The sequence below is a fragment of the Phaenicophaeus curvirostris genome, chromosome 7 (assembly GCF_032191515.1).
Source record: "Phaenicophaeus curvirostris isolate KB17595 chromosome 7, BPBGC_Pcur_1.0, whole genome shotgun sequence".
NCBI classification, from domain to species: domain Eukaryota; kingdom Metazoa; phylum Chordata; class Aves; order Cuculiformes; family Cuculidae; genus Phaenicophaeus; species Phaenicophaeus curvirostris.
In genome coordinates, this window is record NC_091398.1 from 17,326,066 (window position 1) to 17,343,517 (window position 17,452).

The window sequence follows — 17,452 nt, forward strand, 5'->3', positions numbered from 1 at the left end:
TGCTGAGCCTGGTACTGTGTTCATTTCTTACAGTTTTTTACTTTTACAGGCACTTTATGTGGATTGCAAGTATATCACCTTTTTTTTTTTTTTTTTAGTCAGTCACTTCACTGTTACTTTCCAACATGTCAGTAGACAGGGATTTGAGTTACTTTGTATTTTTTATTTCAGTTGCACCTATCCTGAGGAGAAGGCTCGAGTCCGTGGAGGTGGCTGTAAATCATGTGGCTAAGTTCACCTGTGAGGTAGAGACTGCTCCCAATGTCAGATTCCAGTGGTACAAAGCTGGTAGAGAAATATATGATGGGGACAAATACTCCATTCGCACGTCCAACTATGTCTCCACACTGGAGATCCCAAGGCCTCAGGTTGTTGACTGTGGAGAGTACAGCTGTAAGGCTTCCAACCAGCATGGCAGTGTAAGCTCTACAGCCCTTTTAACAGTAACTGGTAAGTACAGGCTTTCAAACACTTCTCCTTTTCCATAAAATAACTTGGTATATTGTAATGCTTTTACTGCTATACATGCAAATGTTTATGGAAGGGCTTTTGATTGCCATGGTTACACATAATGCATGTCTAATTTTTTCAGGCACAAGCATAGAGAAGGAATAATTTCTGAGAATGCTGCTTTCTGTAGCTCGAAAAAGGAATCAATGTGAAAAGTTTCAGATGGGAGGAAAGAAGGGTGGAAGAGAGAGTGGAGGGAACTAGATTGTCAGCAGAATGGGACTGGCTTGTGAATATGTTCTTGAAGAAGATTTATTTAACTTCTAGTCATCATGAAAACATACGCTTTTAAATCAGATTTCTTTGGTGTAATCATCAGTGTGTGATTATCCTAGCACCCTGTTTGTCCTACAGCTGTAGGCAGACTATGCAGCTATGCATACCTGAACACCTGTGTGCCGTGGCAGATAGGAACTCTGTGTGACTGAGGAAATATACCATCTTAAACAAACAGAAAAGGTTTTAGAGCTGTTCCAGTTTGCAAACTTTTTTGTCTTTTGAGAGCTATACAATTTTCTTCTTTTTTTTCTTTTTCTTTTCTTTTCCTTTTTTAAAAAAATGCCATCTTTTGGAGTTCTAGCATATGGTGGTTTATTTACTCTGACTTTTCTCTTTTTGCTTTGCTAAGTGACAGAGGCTAGAGACTAAAAAAGATCCGCAAACTGAAGTGCACGCAAACCTCTCTATCTTTGGGGAATGATGCACAAACTTGTCAGTCTTGGGGGAGGAAATTCTGGGTTTTGGTTTATTTTCCTTTAGTTTGTGTGTTGCTTCAGCAATTCAAAGTACCTTCAAACTCTGGAGCAATATATAGACCCAAGAAGTACAAAACCAAAGCCAAAATTCATTGTCTTTAGCACGTCTTATTTCCTTCACTGCTGGCTTCTTTTACTTAAGAGTGTTTAGTAACAAACTGATCCCTCTTAGTCTGTATCCCTGGCAAATGTGGAGAAAGAGCATAAGCTCTGGTCTTTACATCTGGATAACATTGAACCTCTTTGTTTTGCAGAAGCGTTTCCACCAACATTTCTTACCAGACCTGAATCTATCACTACTTTTGTGGGCAAAAGTGCCAAGTTCCTGTGTACTGTTTCGGGCACTCCAGTCATCGATGTCGCCTGGCAAAAAGATGGCACAACCATTTCACCTTCGGACCACCACAAGATCTCCAAAGTGGAAAATAAACATGTGTTAGAAATTTCCCTTCTCACCACCAGTGACAGAGGGATTTACACTTGCAAAGCTTCTAACAAGTTTGGGGCTGACATTTGCCAGGCTGAAATGGTCATTATAGACAAGCCCCACTTTATTAAAGTTTTGCAGTCAGTGCAGTCAGCAGTCAATAAAAAAATACGTCTTGAATGTCAGGTAGATGAAGACAGGAAAGTAACAGTAGGGTGGACAAAGGATGGAAACAAAATCCCTCCAGGCAAGGATTATAAGATTTACTTTGAAGATAAAATAGCCTCGCTTGAGATACCTTTGGCTAAACTCAAGGATTCGGGCCATTATGTGTGCACTGCCTCAAACGAGGCAGGAAGCAGCTCATCTTCTGCCAGCGTCACAGTCAGAGGTAAGATAGTCCTATGCTCCCTTCACCTTTGTTCTTCTTGATTTCCCCATTTCATTTGCAGGAAAGGTTTCTTTGGGCTGAAGTGATACCAAACTCTTCTCAGACCTGCCATCAGGTCCATTCACCTCTTGCTCATTTCCCCTGCTTTCTTCCAGTGTACCATGTGTTGCTTCAATATTTCTTTCACAATCCAGATCCAAGAATTACTTCTGCATGCAAGGAAGAGATGGATAGAGAGAACAAGAGAAACCACCAGAACTGCAGTTCAGCAAAGATTATGCTGATTTTTCTGAATTTATGTTTTGTACTTGCACTAGAAACCAATCTTTCAAAGCTTTGTATTTCAGCATTCTTTCTTTTCCTTTTCTCCTTTCTTTCCCCTTTCTTCCCCTACCCTTCCACTTCTAGAACCACCATCTTTTGTGAAGAAGGTCGATCCATCTTATTTACTGACCCCAGGCGACTCTGCACGCCTTCAATGCAAAATCAAAGGGTCTCCTGAAATCCAAGTTACTTGGTTCAAGAACAATAAAGAAATCCGTGAAAGCAACACACACAGGATGTCCTTTGTCAATTCTGTGGCTGTGTTAGATATTTTGGAGATGAAAGTTGATGACAGCGGTAGCTACTCGTGTGAAGCTGTAAATGAGGTTGGAAGTGACAGCTGCACCACCGAAGTAGTTGTCAAAGGTCTGTTCTTCTTGCTGCTGCAAATCCATTCTTGAGAAAAAACTCTTCCTTTTTTTCTTTCTTTCTTTTTTTTTATGGCTGACTAATCTTTCTTGCTGCTTTTATAGAGCCTCCATCTTTCATTCGAACACTTGAACCAGCAGAGGTAGTGAAGGGAACAAACACCGTTCTTCAGTGTGAGGTTGCTGGCACTGGACCATTTGATATTAGCTGGTACAAAGACAAGAAACAGATTCGCAGTAGTAAAAAATACAGGTTGACCTCTCAAAAAGGTGTTATTTCTCTGGAGGTGTCCTCATTTAACAGTGCAGATGTCGGTGAATACGAGTGTGTAATAGCTAACGAAGTCGGGAAGTGCATGTGCAGTGCAACATACATCCTGAAAGGTCAGTGGGAGAGAGAAAACTCCACTTGCTGTAGGGGTTGGCAAGAACCTCTCCTTTCTTAAAATGTCTTTTCTTTCTATTTGTGGGTGACTGGGGAGAATCGGGAGGGAGAGTAACGTCTTCTCTTAAAATTCTGCGTATATCTTAATTCTTACCTGGCATCAAATCTGTGAATTTGAAGGACATTGAGCTTAAGGTACTATGCATTAGCTACCAAATGGGGAATGCAACGTTTCTCCTTGCCTACTCTTTAGCTGAATTATGCCATGTATTGCACATACTCTCTCATAAGACTGTCTTTAAGCGGCGAATTTCATGGGATGATGTGATGGCAGATGAGTATTTCTTCTTGTCTCTTTTCTTTGAACTAGAACCACCATCTTTTGTTAAGAAAATCGAAAATGTGACAGCTCTAGCTGGAGACAGTGTTACATTACAGGCTGTGGTGAAAGGGTCAGAGCCTATTTCTGTGATGTGGATCAAGGGCAAAGACCTTATTCAAGATGATAACAAAGTGAGAGTGACATTTGAACATGGTCTAGCAACGCTGCAAATTACTGGTGTCCAGCTGAGCTCTGCTGGCAAATACACCTGTGTGGCTGAGAATGATGCAGGAAGTCAGTCCTGCTTTGGTGAACTAGTAGTGAAAGGTCAGTGGAGTAGTTCTGTGATGACCACATTGTCTCCCACCTGAAAGCAAGAGTAATTTCTTTGTCCTTAACACCAGCTCTTTAATTCTGTTGTAGAACCTGCCAAAATCATTGAAAAATCTGAAGTGATCCAGGTAACAGCAGGGGAACCAGCCATTTTGGAGTACACTGTCACAGGCACTCCAGAGCTAAAAACAAAATGGTTCAAAGATGGAAGGCCACTACCTGCCAGCAAAAAATATAGGATCAGCTTTAAAAATAATACTGCCCAGCTCAAGTTTTACGCCAGTGAAATGCAAGATAGTGGTGAATACACCTTTGAGATATCCAATGATGTGGGCATCAGCTCTTGTACTACCAGCTTCACTGTGCTAGGTTGGTACTGACTCTTTGCAAAGAACCCTGCTAGTCCGCTCTGAGTGCAACAGCCAGGAGCAGAACTGCATGCCTCTTTTGCTCATATGTTGTTTCTCTTTTCTTTTATTTTTTTCATTCTCAACAGATCGCACTCTCCCTCCTTTCTTTACTAAACCACTGAAGAATATTGACAGTATCATTAGCAGCTCATGCCGCCTAGACTGCAAAATTTCAGGCTCTCTTCCAATGACTGTCTCTTGGTTTAAGCAGGACACTGAGATCACATCAAGTGCCAAATACACAGTACACTTCTCAGAAGGCTCTGCATCTTTGGAAATAAAACATTTAGATGCAAGTGACGCTGGAGTCTACATTTGCAGAGCCACAAACTCTGCTGGTAGCAAAGACAGCAGTAGCACTTTGTTTATAAAAGGTTTGGAAATTTGTTTCACATTTCTTGGGGTTTTACTTTTCAAATGATAATACTTTTCTTCCCGAAAGAGCAGACTGTGCGTCTTACTCATGACAATTTTTTCATTTCAATGCAATCTAGAGCCACCCAGCTTCACTGTAGAACCAGAGTCCCAAAATGTACTGCCTGCTTCAACTGTACGATTCAAAGGCATGTTTAAAGGCACAACACCGCTGACAGTGAAATGGTTTAAAGGTGATACTGAGCTGGTGACAGGAGGAGCCTGCTACATCATGACAGAAGCGTTAGCAAGTTACTTGGAGCTTTATGCGGTTAAACCAACAGACTCGGGAAAATACACTTGCAAAGTCTCCAATGTAGCTGGTTCAGTAACATGCAGTGCAAACTTGTTTGTAAAAGGTTTGCATTCTTATTCTCTTTTAAACTTTAGCTGCTGGATTGACCCAGTAGCACTCTTTGCTGCCTTCTTTGTGCTGAACACTCTTCTTAAATCCACAGAACCTGCTGCCTTCAAGGAGAAGCTAGAGCCAACCCATCTGGTAAAGAAAGGTGGATATGCTGAGCTGACCTGTGAAGTCACTGGTACTCCTGAGATTAAAATTACATGGTTCAAGGATGATAGAGAGCTAAAAGAGAGTGACAAATATAGGATGTCTTTTGCAAAATCCTTGGCAAAACTTCATCTTACAGAGGCTGAAACTGAAGACAGTGGGGAATATATTTGTGAGGCCAAAAATGATGCTGGAAAAGATATTTGCAGTAGCATTGTTACAATCAAAGGTGTGTGTGACACCCAGCCACCCAGTTTGTCTCTTTAAACTCGATGAAGTTTTATAGGCTTTACAAGTATAATTAATACAAACTGCACTTTCTCTTTTGCACTGTAGAGTCACCTTATTTTAGCAAGGAGTTTCAATCCATGGAAGTCTTGAAGGATTCTGATGTGGTTTTGGAGTGTGAGGTGCTTGGCACGCCTCCTTTTGAAGTGTTTTGGGTGAAAGATGATAAACCTGTGCGGAGCAGTAAGAAACACAGAATAAGCATTGAGAAATCTTTGATTAGTCTCCACATTTTCAGATTTGATTCTTCTGATGTTGGCGAGTATCAGTGTAGAGTAACAAATGATGTTGGAAGCTGCTTCTGCAGTTCGGAAGTCACACTGAAAGGTTAGTGCAAGGTGCAGAATACCACTAGCATGCTGTTATCTCAGTGTGGTTTCCATGCCACACTGTTATGCATCAGACCTGTACTTACGCAGACACTTTCTTCCTGCCAGAGCCCCCACAGTTCTTGAAGAAGATAGAAAATATTAGTTCCCTTCGAGGGGGCACGGTTGTGTTTCAGGCTGCTATTAAAGGCTCCTTGCCCATCACTGTGTCCTGGCTGAAAGACAACGATGAAGTGATTGAAGACAACAATATTAAAATGACCTTTGTGAACAATGTTGCCACTCTTCTGGTGAGGTCTATTGAGCTGAAACATGATGGGAAATACTTCTGTCAGGCTAAGAATGAGGCGGGAATTCAGAGGTGTTCTGCTCTGCTGACAGTTAAAGGTTGGTCATATGCCAAAGGCTTGCAGGGATCTCATATGGTTCCTATGTGATTTTTACAGATGCTCTTAAAACTCTGTCTCCTTGTTTACAACAGAACCTGCTACAATTGTGGACAAGGCTGTGTCAATAGATGTGACTGAGGGAGACCCAGCAACCTTGCAGTGTAAATTTTCAGGAACAAAAGATATTACAGCCAAATGGTTCAAAGAAGGCAAGGAACTAACATTAGGCCCAAAATACAAGATCAGTGTTACAGATACTGTCTCAGTCCTAAAGGTGCTTCATGCAGAAAAGAAAGATAGTGGGGAATACATTTTTGAAGTTCATAATGATGTTGGGAGCAGTAGCTGTTCTGCCAGCATTAATGTCCTAGGTGTGTATGAGCTCTCTTTTATCATTATTTCTACCTATAAAACCTTTTCTCCTAAGGTGATATCTGCCACAATCAAGGCTAAAATTCATATATTTTCTTTTTACTCTGTCTTGGATAGATCTCATTATACCACCCAAGTTCACCAAAAAGCTCAAGAAAATGGACAGTATTAAGGGGTCTTTTGTCCACCTGGAGTGCATAGTGTCTGGGTCACATCCTATAAGTATCCAGTGGTACAAGGACGGCCAGGAAATAACAGCGAGTGAAAAGCACAAATACTCTTTCCATGATAATACTGCATTTCTAGAAATCAATAAACTGGAAGCCACAGACAGCGGCTCTTACACCTGTGAAGCGACAAATAAGGCAGGAAGCAACCAATGCAGTGGGTTCTTAACAGTAAAAGGTTTGAGCTCCTTCTTTGTCCTGTGTTAGTTCTCTTATTCATAATTTTGGAATTCCTCTATCTCAGAGTAATTCTCTTTCTTCCTTTTTATATGTTATAGAACCGCCATATTTTGTGGAAAAACCCCAATCTCAAGAGGTTGTGCCTAATGCTAGGGTTCAATTCAAAGCACTAGTGAAAGGCTCTACTCCTCTGCAGATAAAGTGGTTTAAAGACAGCCAGGAGCTCCTTTCTGGAGCCAATCGATCTGTCTGGAAGGATGACACCTCTAGCGTACTGGAGGTCTTCTCTGCTAGGGCATCTGACTCTGGGAACTACACTTGCCAGATAAGCAATGATGTGGGGACTGCAACTTGCAAAGCCACTCTGTTTGTAAAAGGTGTGCAACTCAACGTTTTTCTTATCTTTCTGGTTTTGATTTTTCTGTGCAGTCTTGGGGGAGGGGATATTTCTTTAAACAGCCTTGAGTATTATGAGGTCTCACCTTTTCTGTCCATCTTCTAGAGCCCCCCAGATTTATTCAGATGCCAACTTCTGTAGTAGCTTTGCGTGAAGGACAGTCCACCACTTTTGAGTGCCAGGTAGCAGGCACACCAGAAATCCACATCACATGGTACCTGGATGGAAATGAAGTGACTGACCAAGCTAAGTACGGCATCTCCTTCATAAATGGTTTAGCTACTTTGAAAGTTACTCAAGCCAGAGTGTCAGATAGTGGGATTTATGTTTGTGAAGCCCGCAATGACGCAGGTAGTGAGAGCTGCAGCATCGAGCTAAAAGTAAAAGGTTAGTTTTTAACATCTTGTCATCATCTAGCTATGCCATATGCTGGTGTGATGGAGTAGGGGAGACTTCTCCCCTCAAAACTATTCAAGGTTACTATCTACTTTCCCCTTATTCCTCTTTGTAGAACCTCCAACATTTGTTCGGGAGTTGAGACCCACCGAGGTAGTGAAGGGTTCAGAGGCCACACTCGAGTGTGAGGTGACTGGTACTCCTCCATTTGAGGTGAAGTGGCTGAAGAACAACAAGGAAATGTACAGCAGCAAGAAATATGCCATGTCCACCAAAGAATCAGTATTTACTCTTAACGTGACTAACTGTGATGTCTCAGATGTTGGTGAATATCAGTGTATTATATCAAATGAAGGTGGGAGCTGTTCTTGCAGTACGAGGCTCAGCTTGAAAGGTCAGTCCTATAGGAATCATACCCAAAACATTACATCCCTGAGTTTAATTGTAGTGATTAGGGTGACTGTACATGACCTCTCTTTGCCCTCTTCCTTTTTCATGACTTCTTTTCAAAACAAAAACCGAAACCCTGAACAACAGAACCACCATCTTTCGTCAAGAAGCTGGAGAATGTCACAACCATTTTGAAAGGTTCTGCGATGTTCCAGTGCGTCATAGCAGGTGCTCAACCCCTATCTGTGTCATGGATAAAGGATGAGAAAATACTAGAAGAAGATGAACACCACCATACTACTTTTGAGAACAGCGTGGCCACACTCAAACTTACCAGTGTTGACCTCAGCCACAGAGGGAGATACACCTGCCAGGCAAAGAATGAGTCTGGCGTGGAGAAGTGTTTTGCTTTGCTTTTTGTACAAGGTGTGTAGGAGGTGTGACCCTTCAAGGTCATCCTTAGTGAGTACTTGAAGAATCAGTGCCCTGTCTGTGTAGCTAACTGCCATTTTTATACACTTTATACCTCAGAGCCTGCACAGATCATAGAAAAGGCTAAATCACTTAAAGTTACTGAAAGAGACCCCGTGACTTTGGAGTGTACTGTGGCTGGGACACCAGAGCTCCGAATAAGATGGTACAAAGACGGCAAACAGCTGCTGCCCAGTAGATACTATACAATGACCTTCGAAAACAACGTGGCCAGTTTCAGGATTGAACCTGTATCAAAGGAAGATAGTGGTACCTACAGTTTTAAAGTTGAAAATGACTTCGGAAGTAGCACCTGTGAAGCTGTTCTGACTGTGCTAGGTTTGTATTGTCATTTGGCAAACTTACCAATCCAGCAGGGAGTGAATTAAAAAATAATAATCTCTTTTTGTGAAAGATACGCAAGAAAGTAACCAGTGTGTTTTTGCCATTTTTTGTGTTGGGCAGATCAGTCAATTCCTCCTACATTTATCAAAAAGCTAACCAAGAAGAATACCATTCTCGGATCTTCTATCCAAATGGAGTGTAAAGTTTCTGGGTCACTCCCCATTACTGCAAAATGGTTTAAGGATGGAAAAGAGATAACTGACAGTGCAAAATACAGAAGTCTGTGCCATGAGAACACTGTGTCACTTGAGATTGCTAATCTAGAGCTGGCAGACAGTGCAAATTACACATGCAGTGTGTCTAATGTTGCTGGGAATGATTCTTGCAGTGCCGTCCTGACTGTGAAAGGTTTGAAACTCTTTTACTACTGCTTCTTATTTGTGATAGATGCTGGGAAAATACCTTAAATCTTATGCTAACGTAACCCTCTTATACCTCTTAATATTAATGCTGAAATCTTGGTCTCCATGCTTACTTCACCAATTTTCTTCATTCTAAGACATTTCTGATGTAACTGAATATTTCCTCTTCTTAAAAACTGCAGAGCCACCAAGCTTCTTAGTAAAACCTGAGAGCCAGCAAGCCATCCCAGATTCCACAGTGGAGTTCAGGGCCACTCTCAAAGGAACACCACCCTTTACAGTAAAGTGGTTCAAAGAAGACATTGAACTTGCATCTGGTCCAACTTGTTTCATTGGGATTGAAGGGTCAACTGGGTTCTTAACCCTCTATTCAGTGGATACTTCTAGGAGTGGACACTACACTTGCCATGTTTCAAATGATGTTGGCAGTGACTCTTGCGTAACAACATTGATGGTAACAGGTGTGCACTCTTTCTTGTTGTGTTGCAGTCTCTTTGTCTATTCCTTTTCTTTCCTTTTTGCCAAGCCCAACACAGTGTTCTTTGATACACTGCCAAGGGAATTCCTTACCCTGTGTTTGTAGTTCACACTTGTTTAACTCTTTTTCCCTCCCCTTTTCTCTTCAGTATTAATTCTGACCTTCCTGACTCCACTTTTTTGGTCTTTTAGAACCACCCAAGTTCACTAAGAAGCTAGAAGCGGCAAAAGTAGTCAAGCAGGGTGACTCAGCCCGGCTTGAGTGCAAAGTAGGTGGATCTCCAGAGATGAAAATAGTGTGGTACAGAAATGACCATGAAATTGTTGCCAGTGAAAAATTCCGGACATCATTCATTGACTCTGTGGCTGTGCTTGAAATGAATCATCTCAGTACGGACGACAGCGGTGACTACATCTGTGAAGCTCACAACCCTGCCGGCAAGGCCAGCTGTAGCACCAAAGTCACAGTGAAAGGTTAGCTGTCCTCTTGCTCTCTGATTGCTTTCCATTATTCCCTGGTGGTCTTACCCCTGGAAAGCCACAGGAATATGTGATTAATTTCAAATCTCAGGACTGCCTTTTTCTTCATATCATGCTTGTTTCTTGATGTAGCCCCCACACCCTCTGCCACAGCCTGAAAAAAAGGTGTTATTCTTAATGCAGAAGAATCCTAAGCTAGTTGTCACCAATTCTATGACTATCAAAGTCCAAGACAGATCACAGGGGGGAATGTTATATCAAAGAGCTGAAATATGGAGAGGAAAAAAAAAAACAAAACAATCCAAACTGACCAGTGTCAGTTTTACACCCTATGTTTGAGAATACTAGCCGCCCTCTCTGCCAAAGGTCACCCTCTGTTTGCCTTTTCTACAGAGGAATTAAGAACTCTCAGAGCTCACCTACATGCAATATTATTTCACAAAGTCCCTAGAAAATGAGGAAAGTCCTTGCCCATTCTGTTGATTTTCTCCGCAACCTCTTTCTTTAAAAGCTGGTATCAGTAAACTTTTTGTTGAACAAACAGCTGCAGACTGACTCCTTTCTAAAACTGTTCCTTTCTTCCCTTGTTAGAACCTCCAGTCTTTAGCAGGAAGCCCTCTCCAGTAGACATGCTCAAAGGAACCGAAGTTAGCCTGGAATGTGAGATTTCAGGAACACCACCATTTGATGTTACATGGTACAAAGACAGGAGACAAATCCGCAGTAGTAAGAAGTATAAGGTTACGGCCAAAAACTACCATACGAGTGTTCACATTCTTAATGTTGAAGCTGCAGATGTTGGTGAATATCAGTGCAAAGCACAGAACGATGTAGGAAGTGACACTTGTTTTTGCGCCATGAAGCTGAAAGGTAAAGTATTGGCACATATGCCTTCTTCAGTGCCCCCAATGGCACTGCATTGCCGCTCTTTGCATAGACACTGTATTTACTATAACTGCATGTTTCTTCTTCAGAGCCACCGAAATTCTTGACTAAAATAAACAGCATGACTGTAGTCGTTGGTGAACCAGTAGAGTTACAAGCAAGAGTGGAAGGCTCCCAGCCGATTTCTGTACAGTGGCTTAAAGACAAAGAGGACATTATTAGAGAAAGTGAAAATACAAAGATCACATTTATGGAAAATGTTGCAACATTGCAACTTTTGTGCACAGAGACAAGCAACGCTGGCAAATACATCTGTCAAATCAGAAATGATGCTGGAAGTCGCGAGTGCATGGCTACCTTAACTATTCTAGGTTGGTAAAAAGCACAAGTTCATAAAATATTATTTTTAAATTTAGGAGCTTGGCTATTTAGTTGTGCTTTGTGCTTTGCTATGTCCCTGAGTTCAAAACACTCAAAGTGGGGAAACCTTGCATCCTCAACAAGCAATGGTCAGGTTCACTATATCCATTTGTCCGGGGATAGGGGTGGAAGGAATCACAGGCCTCTGCACTGTGATGGGATCAAGCTGACTGGATTTCTAGGTCACGTGTTCTGCTTATGCCTGCTTGGGGAAGGACAGACATTTCTCTCCTAGATGTTTAATAATGTTTGTACTCCATTTTGGTAAGCATCTGAAGGGTGGAAAAACAACAGAGCTTAAAAAATTCCGTAGCCCAACACCCTGAGATATCCTTAGTATCAAATGTGTAAGCCCCATCTTCTCATGCTGTAATATTTACAGCAAGTACTGATCAAATCCTGATTTCACCATGCATGTCACACATTTTTCCTTTCAGAGCCTGCAGTCATTGTAGAGAAAGCAGAGCCAACGAGAGTTACTATAGGAGATGTCTGTACTTTGGAGTGCAAAGTGGCAGGTACACCAGAGCTTTCCACTGGCTGGTTCAAAGATGGCAAAGAACTGACCAGCAGCCAAAAATACAGAATTACATTCCTCAATAAAGTATCCACACTTAAAATCATGGATGCGGAAAAGGAAGATGCTGGATTGTACACTTTTGCGGTGCAGAATGACGTGGGGAAAAGCAGTTGCACAGCATCAGTTGATGTTTTAGGTTGGTTGCATTGCCTGTCTTCTATTACAAAAACTTTCTTTCAGACATGTTCTCTTTCCTTTCTTCCATTCCTTCCCTCCTTTTTTTCTCTAACCATGGATTTACTATGTTTTCTTATGCAGATCGAATCATTCCTCCTTCTTTCACAAGAAAACTAAAGGAAACCCCATGTGTCCTGGGTTCCTCAGCAGTGCTGGAATGCAAAGTGTCTGGTTCACCTCCTATTTCTGTTGCCTGGTTCCGAAATGGACATAAGTTAGTCAGTGGGGAAAAACATCAAATCACCTTTTCAGATAATCAATGTATTTTAGAACTGAATTCAGCGAGTGACTCAGATACTGGAACTTACACCTGCAAAGCCACCAACATAGCTGGTTCAGATGAATGCAGTGCTGTATTGACCGTACAAGGTCAGTGTATCATGATCAGGAAACTCTCTGAGCCATTCTTTTCTTTCTTTCTTGAAATTGCCTATGGTCTTTTGTAAATATGCTTGGGGAAAATTATTGACTGGTGGATAAAAATGTTGTTCTTTATCTTCAGGAGGTGTGTGGAAATGCAGAGTTATGCTGTGGCAAGTTGTCTTATCTCTCTTTTTCTCTTGTGTGTTTAGAACCACCTTCTTTCGAGAGGACACCAGAGCCTCTGGATGTCTTGCCAGGTGCAAGCATCACTTTTACATGTGTTATTAGAGGAACCCCTCCATTTAAGGTGAACTGGTTTAAAGGGGCCAATGAGCTTGTGCCAGGGGACAAATGCAATATCTACTTGGAGGACTCTGTTGTGGAGCTTGAGTTATTTGATGTCACTCCTCTCCAAAGTGGAGAGTACACTTGTCTAGTGACTAATAATGCTGGCAGGGCAAATTGTACAACACACCTTACAGTAAAAGGTTTGTAAATATTGCATCTTTCTATTTACCTTAAAACATTGTTTCTTTCCCTCCATTTGTCCTCCTGTGCTCAACATTTATGACTTCTTACCCTTCATTAGAGCCAGCTGTATTTGTAAAGAAACTGAGTGATCAGTATGTGGAGCCCGGCAAGCCCATCATCCTGGAGGGCACTTACACAGGCAGCCTGCCCATCTCTGTGATATGGAAGAAGAATGGCCAGACCATCACTCAATCTCAGAAGTGTAGCATAACCACCACAGAGAAATCGTGCATCCTGGAAATCCTTGACAGCACCAAAGATGATGCAGGAGAATACACTTGCCATGTTGAAAATGAGGCAGGAAGAGATGTGTGTGAGGCTGTAGTGTCTACCCTAGGTGTGTGCTCTCTTAGCTTCTTTCTCTTGCCTGTTCCTTCAAGTCTATACTTTCCAAGGCCTCACAGTATGATGAGACTATCCGATTGCTTCTCTTTTTTAGAACCTCCCTATTTTGTTACACACTTGGAACCTCTTGAGGTGTCAGTTGGAGATTATACAACATTGCAATGTCGTGTTGCTGGAACACCAGAAATCACTGTGTCTTGGTACAAAGGTGATACAAAACTCAGGTCTACTCCTGAATACAAGGTGTTCTTTAAAGACAACGTTGCTACACTCATTTTCAACAAAGTAGTTAGCAATGACAGCGGCGAATATATCTGCAAGGCAGAAAACAGTGTAGGAACTGCATCTACAAAGGCTGTCTTAACAGTTCAAGGTGATGATTTTATATTAGCCTACTATGAATTACTCTTGCAAAACTATAGAATAATTCTTCCTGGGGCATATTTATCTGTTATTTGCTTTCTTCTAGAGCGCAAACGACCACCTTCCTTTGCAAGAAAACTGAAGGACGTTGAGCACCCTGTTGGTTTACCCCTTAAATTTATGTGTCGACTCAATGGGTCAGAACCCATTACTGTGACTTGGCATAAAGATGGTGTGCTGCTAAGCGATGACCACAATATACATACATCCTTTGTAGATAATGTTGCAGTGCTGCAACTGGTGCGAACTGAGATGAATCATACTGGGCAGTACTCCTGCACAGCCACCAATGCTGTGGGCACTGCCACCTCAAGTGCTAGACTCACAGTGGCAGGTGTGTTGGCTTACAAAACTTTTGCTTGGATCACAGACTCACCCATTTAATGCCTGTGAGGGCATCTGTATGTTGGATTAGCGTTTTTGTGAGGTACCAATATTACACTGTTTTCTTGTGTTTCTAGAACCCAAGCAAGCACCTGTCTTTGACATCAAACCTGAATCTATCGATGTGCCTTTTGGAGAAAGTGCTGACTTTGAATGTCATGTTACTGGTGCCCAGCCAATACACATCACCTGGTCCAAGGATGGTCGGGAGATCCGAACTGGAGGAAACTTCAATATTACATTTATAGCCAATACAGCTCACCTTCGAGTGCTCAGAGTGGGTAAAGGAGACTCTGGCCAATATACTTGCCAAGCTAGTAATGAAGCTGGGAAAGACTTCTGCTCAGCCCAGCTCAGTGTCAAAGGTATTAAGTCACCTTCATTTGTGTGTTTTCTTTTTCTTTGGCAAAGACACCTCTTTTTTACTGAGTTTTATCTTCCACCCCTTACAGTTTGGAAATATAAAGTAGCAGACATATACTGTGTGGTCATGTTCTCCTGTCATACTGCATGCCAGTAGAAAACTTATGTGCCTGCAAAATGTGCAATGGAAAAGATCCCCTTGGGAAACTCTTTGTACAGAGAGTTGCACTCACTCTGCTTTTTATTTTGTCATTAGTGCTTAAACTACAGTCACGGTGACATTCACATGCAGAAATTACTATATGGAAAATGGTGATATGGTAAATACAACTACTTTGCATTTGTAGGCCAGCATTGTTGGCTCTGTCAAATTTGCTGCAGATTTCAGTTGTAGTTCTGAGTTGGTGATTTAATCTAGACTATGAATCACTTAGGTTCTTCATGCAGGAATATGTTTTAAAGATGTGTAAGCAAGTGAAACTATACCTACCGTGTTTCTGCTGCTCCTGGGGGTGAAGGACTTGTCAAATCTTTCATGCTGACCTGTGGAAATTTTTGTCCTTCAAAGATAGCAGCAACGTTTCCCTCAGATTGGAGCAATTGTCCTTCATTTGTTTTCTTACAGCTCCAGCTGTCTGATGCAGCAGGCACCAGAGTTGGCAGAATATAGTTGTCTTGGACTTCTTTTCTCCATCTTGTGTCTTTCCTTGAAAGGAAACTCTGGGGATACAGCCAGCTGCTGTAAAAGCTTACTTTGTTGTGCCCCAATAGTCTTGTTCTCCCCATAACTCTTAGTCAGCACTGTAGATCCCACACAGCAAACATATATACTGTCACTCTCTGAATACTTACTCTATCCTGCAGAACCTCCCAAGTTCATCAAGAAGCCTGAAGCTTTACGGTTCGTGAAGCAGGGGGACACAGTTCAACTTGAATGTAAAATCAGTGGGACACCAGAGATCACAACCATGTGGTACAAAAATGATCAGGCACTCCAGGAAAGCAACAGGCTCCACACATCCTTTGTAGACTCCCTGGCGACGCTAACCATCTTGGGTGCCGACACTGAAGATGCAGGCGATTACATATGTGAAGCCCGTAACTCTGCTGGCACAGCCAGCTGCAGCACTTCAGTCACAGTGAAAGGTTAGCAGCATGGCTCCACAAACCATCAGAATCCCTGGCTTCCAGGCCCATTCCCAGCTGGGCATCCCCCTGGACAGCGAGCTGCTACTATGGCAGCTGGTGGCTGCTGGGGTAGCGTCTCTCCAGCCACACTCACACTCAAACGCTGCTGTGTTTAAGCAGTGGTGACCAGGCAGGAAACAGTGGTGGGTGTTCAGCACTGTGCAGCTGTTCTGCTGTCTCCCCATTTAACTCAATTGCATGCTGAATAAGGCAAGCTTGTCAGGTCACAAGGGAAGCATGGTGTAGATAGAGCATCACCCTTGGTTAGGAGCTCCGCACACTTTGCAGCCATCCCTGTGACTGCTCTTTATACGCAGTGATCCTGGCAGGAATGAAATTTAAGACGGAAGAGGAGGCTCTGTTGCTGAGCCTCACTGATGGTAGCTTTCATAGCTAGAAAGAGGTGGGGAAAGCTGGAATGTGGTCCTGGAGAGAGGGGAGAGTGACTTTTGGGGAGGAACAGTGAGCAATGACTGCAAACAGGTGCAGAAGTGTCACATTTTCTGCCCTTGGGACTCTCAGTGCTGGGATGTCAGGTCTCAGCATTTTTTAGAGGTGAGGTCACATATTTGGAAGCTAAATATGGGTTTACAAGAATAAGTGTAGGCCCCTCTTCCTGATTATGTTGCCTCCTGCTACTATCCCAAAACCCACCCGGGGAAGCAGATTCACACATTATAACGTGATTCTTTTTTTATAGAACCACCTGTTTTTAGCAAAGTGCCAAGCCCTGTCGACACACTTAAAGGCTCAGATGTTATCCTCCAGTGTGAGATAGCAGGGACTCCACCCTTCGAGGTAGCTTGGTTCAAGGACCGGAGGCAGGTCAGGAGCAGCAAGAAGTTCAAGGTGGCAGCAAAGCACTCCATTGCCAGTCTTCATATTCTCAGCCTGGAATCTCAAGATACTGGAGAATATCAATGCAAAGCTATGAATGAGGTGGGAAGTGACACTTGCACCTGCCCAGTGAAATTCAAAGGTTTGTATCCTAGAAGATCACCACCTTCTTTTCTTGATGTCCTGGCCGTCCATCTTCTGAGCAGGCACGCATGATTAACCTTCCTCTGCCTCCTTGTTTTTGCCATCAGAACCCCCACGCTTTGCCAAGAAGCTGAGTGACACTGCAATCTTCGTTGGGGAGCCAACAGCCCTTCAGGCAGTGGTGGAAGGATCCCCACCAATTTCTGTTGTCTGGCTCAAGGACAAGGGTGAAGTTATTAGGGAGAGTGAAAATATCCAGATGTGGTTTATGGACAACATTGCAACTCTTGAGATTGCCAGTGCAGAGGGAGCTGATGTTGGGAAGTACATCTGCCAGATTAAAAATGATGCTGGCATGCGGGAATGCTCTGCCTTTTTACAAGTCCTAGGTGGGTATAGCCTGCATCACAAGTGCTGTATCTTACAGTTTGCACAGTTGCTTCTGCCGGCCTTTTTTTTCTGCTTATAGCCCATGTTCACCAGTTTGTGGGTAGATTTC

General features: G+C 42.6%; 1 protein-coding gene across 1 annotated transcript in view; it reads left to right on the forward strand.

Annotated features, from left to right (window-relative positions):
• TTN (titin) overlaps window positions 1–17,452 on the forward strand; it is a 244,240-nt gene that overhangs the window by 56,955 nt on the left and 169,833 nt on the right. Inside the window, exons 46-78 of the mRNA XM_069861021.1 lie at window positions 172–450; window positions 1,520–2,083; window positions 2,492–2,773; window positions 2,881–3,159; window positions 3,531–3,809; window positions 3,906–4,184; window positions 4,312–4,599; window positions 4,720–4,998; window positions 5,098–5,379; window positions 5,487–5,765; window positions 5,876–6,154; window positions 6,249–6,527; window positions 6,646–6,933; window positions 7,034–7,312; window positions 7,438–7,719; window positions 7,844–8,122; window positions 8,266–8,544; window positions 8,650–8,928; window positions 9,055–9,342; window positions 9,539–9,817; window positions 10,026–10,307; window positions 10,905–11,183; window positions 11,288–11,569; window positions 12,056–12,334; window positions 12,457–12,744; window positions 12,948–13,226; window positions 13,328–13,606; window positions 13,709–13,987; window positions 14,084–14,371; window positions 14,499–14,786; window positions 15,649–15,930; window positions 16,673–16,951; window positions 17,061–17,342. Of these exons, the coding sequence (XP_069717122.1) occupies window positions 172–450; window positions 1,520–2,083; window positions 2,492–2,773; window positions 2,881–3,159; window positions 3,531–3,809; window positions 3,906–4,184; window positions 4,312–4,599; window positions 4,720–4,998; window positions 5,098–5,379; window positions 5,487–5,765; window positions 5,876–6,154; window positions 6,249–6,527; window positions 6,646–6,933; window positions 7,034–7,312; window positions 7,438–7,719; window positions 7,844–8,122; window positions 8,266–8,544; window positions 8,650–8,928; window positions 9,055–9,342; window positions 9,539–9,817; window positions 10,026–10,307; window positions 10,905–11,183; window positions 11,288–11,569; window positions 12,056–12,334; window positions 12,457–12,744; window positions 12,948–13,226; window positions 13,328–13,606; window positions 13,709–13,987; window positions 14,084–14,371; window positions 14,499–14,786; window positions 15,649–15,930; window positions 16,673–16,951; window positions 17,061–17,342 (9,567 nt within the window). The remainder of the gene's footprint in view (window positions 1–171; window positions 451–1,519; window positions 2,084–2,491; window positions 2,774–2,880; window positions 3,160–3,530; window positions 3,810–3,905; window positions 4,185–4,311; window positions 4,600–4,719; window positions 4,999–5,097; window positions 5,380–5,486; window positions 5,766–5,875; window positions 6,155–6,248; window positions 6,528–6,645; window positions 6,934–7,033; window positions 7,313–7,437; window positions 7,720–7,843; window positions 8,123–8,265; window positions 8,545–8,649; window positions 8,929–9,054; window positions 9,343–9,538; window positions 9,818–10,025; window positions 10,308–10,904; window positions 11,184–11,287; window positions 11,570–12,055; window positions 12,335–12,456; window positions 12,745–12,947; window positions 13,227–13,327; window positions 13,607–13,708; window positions 13,988–14,083; window positions 14,372–14,498; window positions 14,787–15,648; window positions 15,931–16,672; window positions 16,952–17,060; window positions 17,343–17,452) is intronic.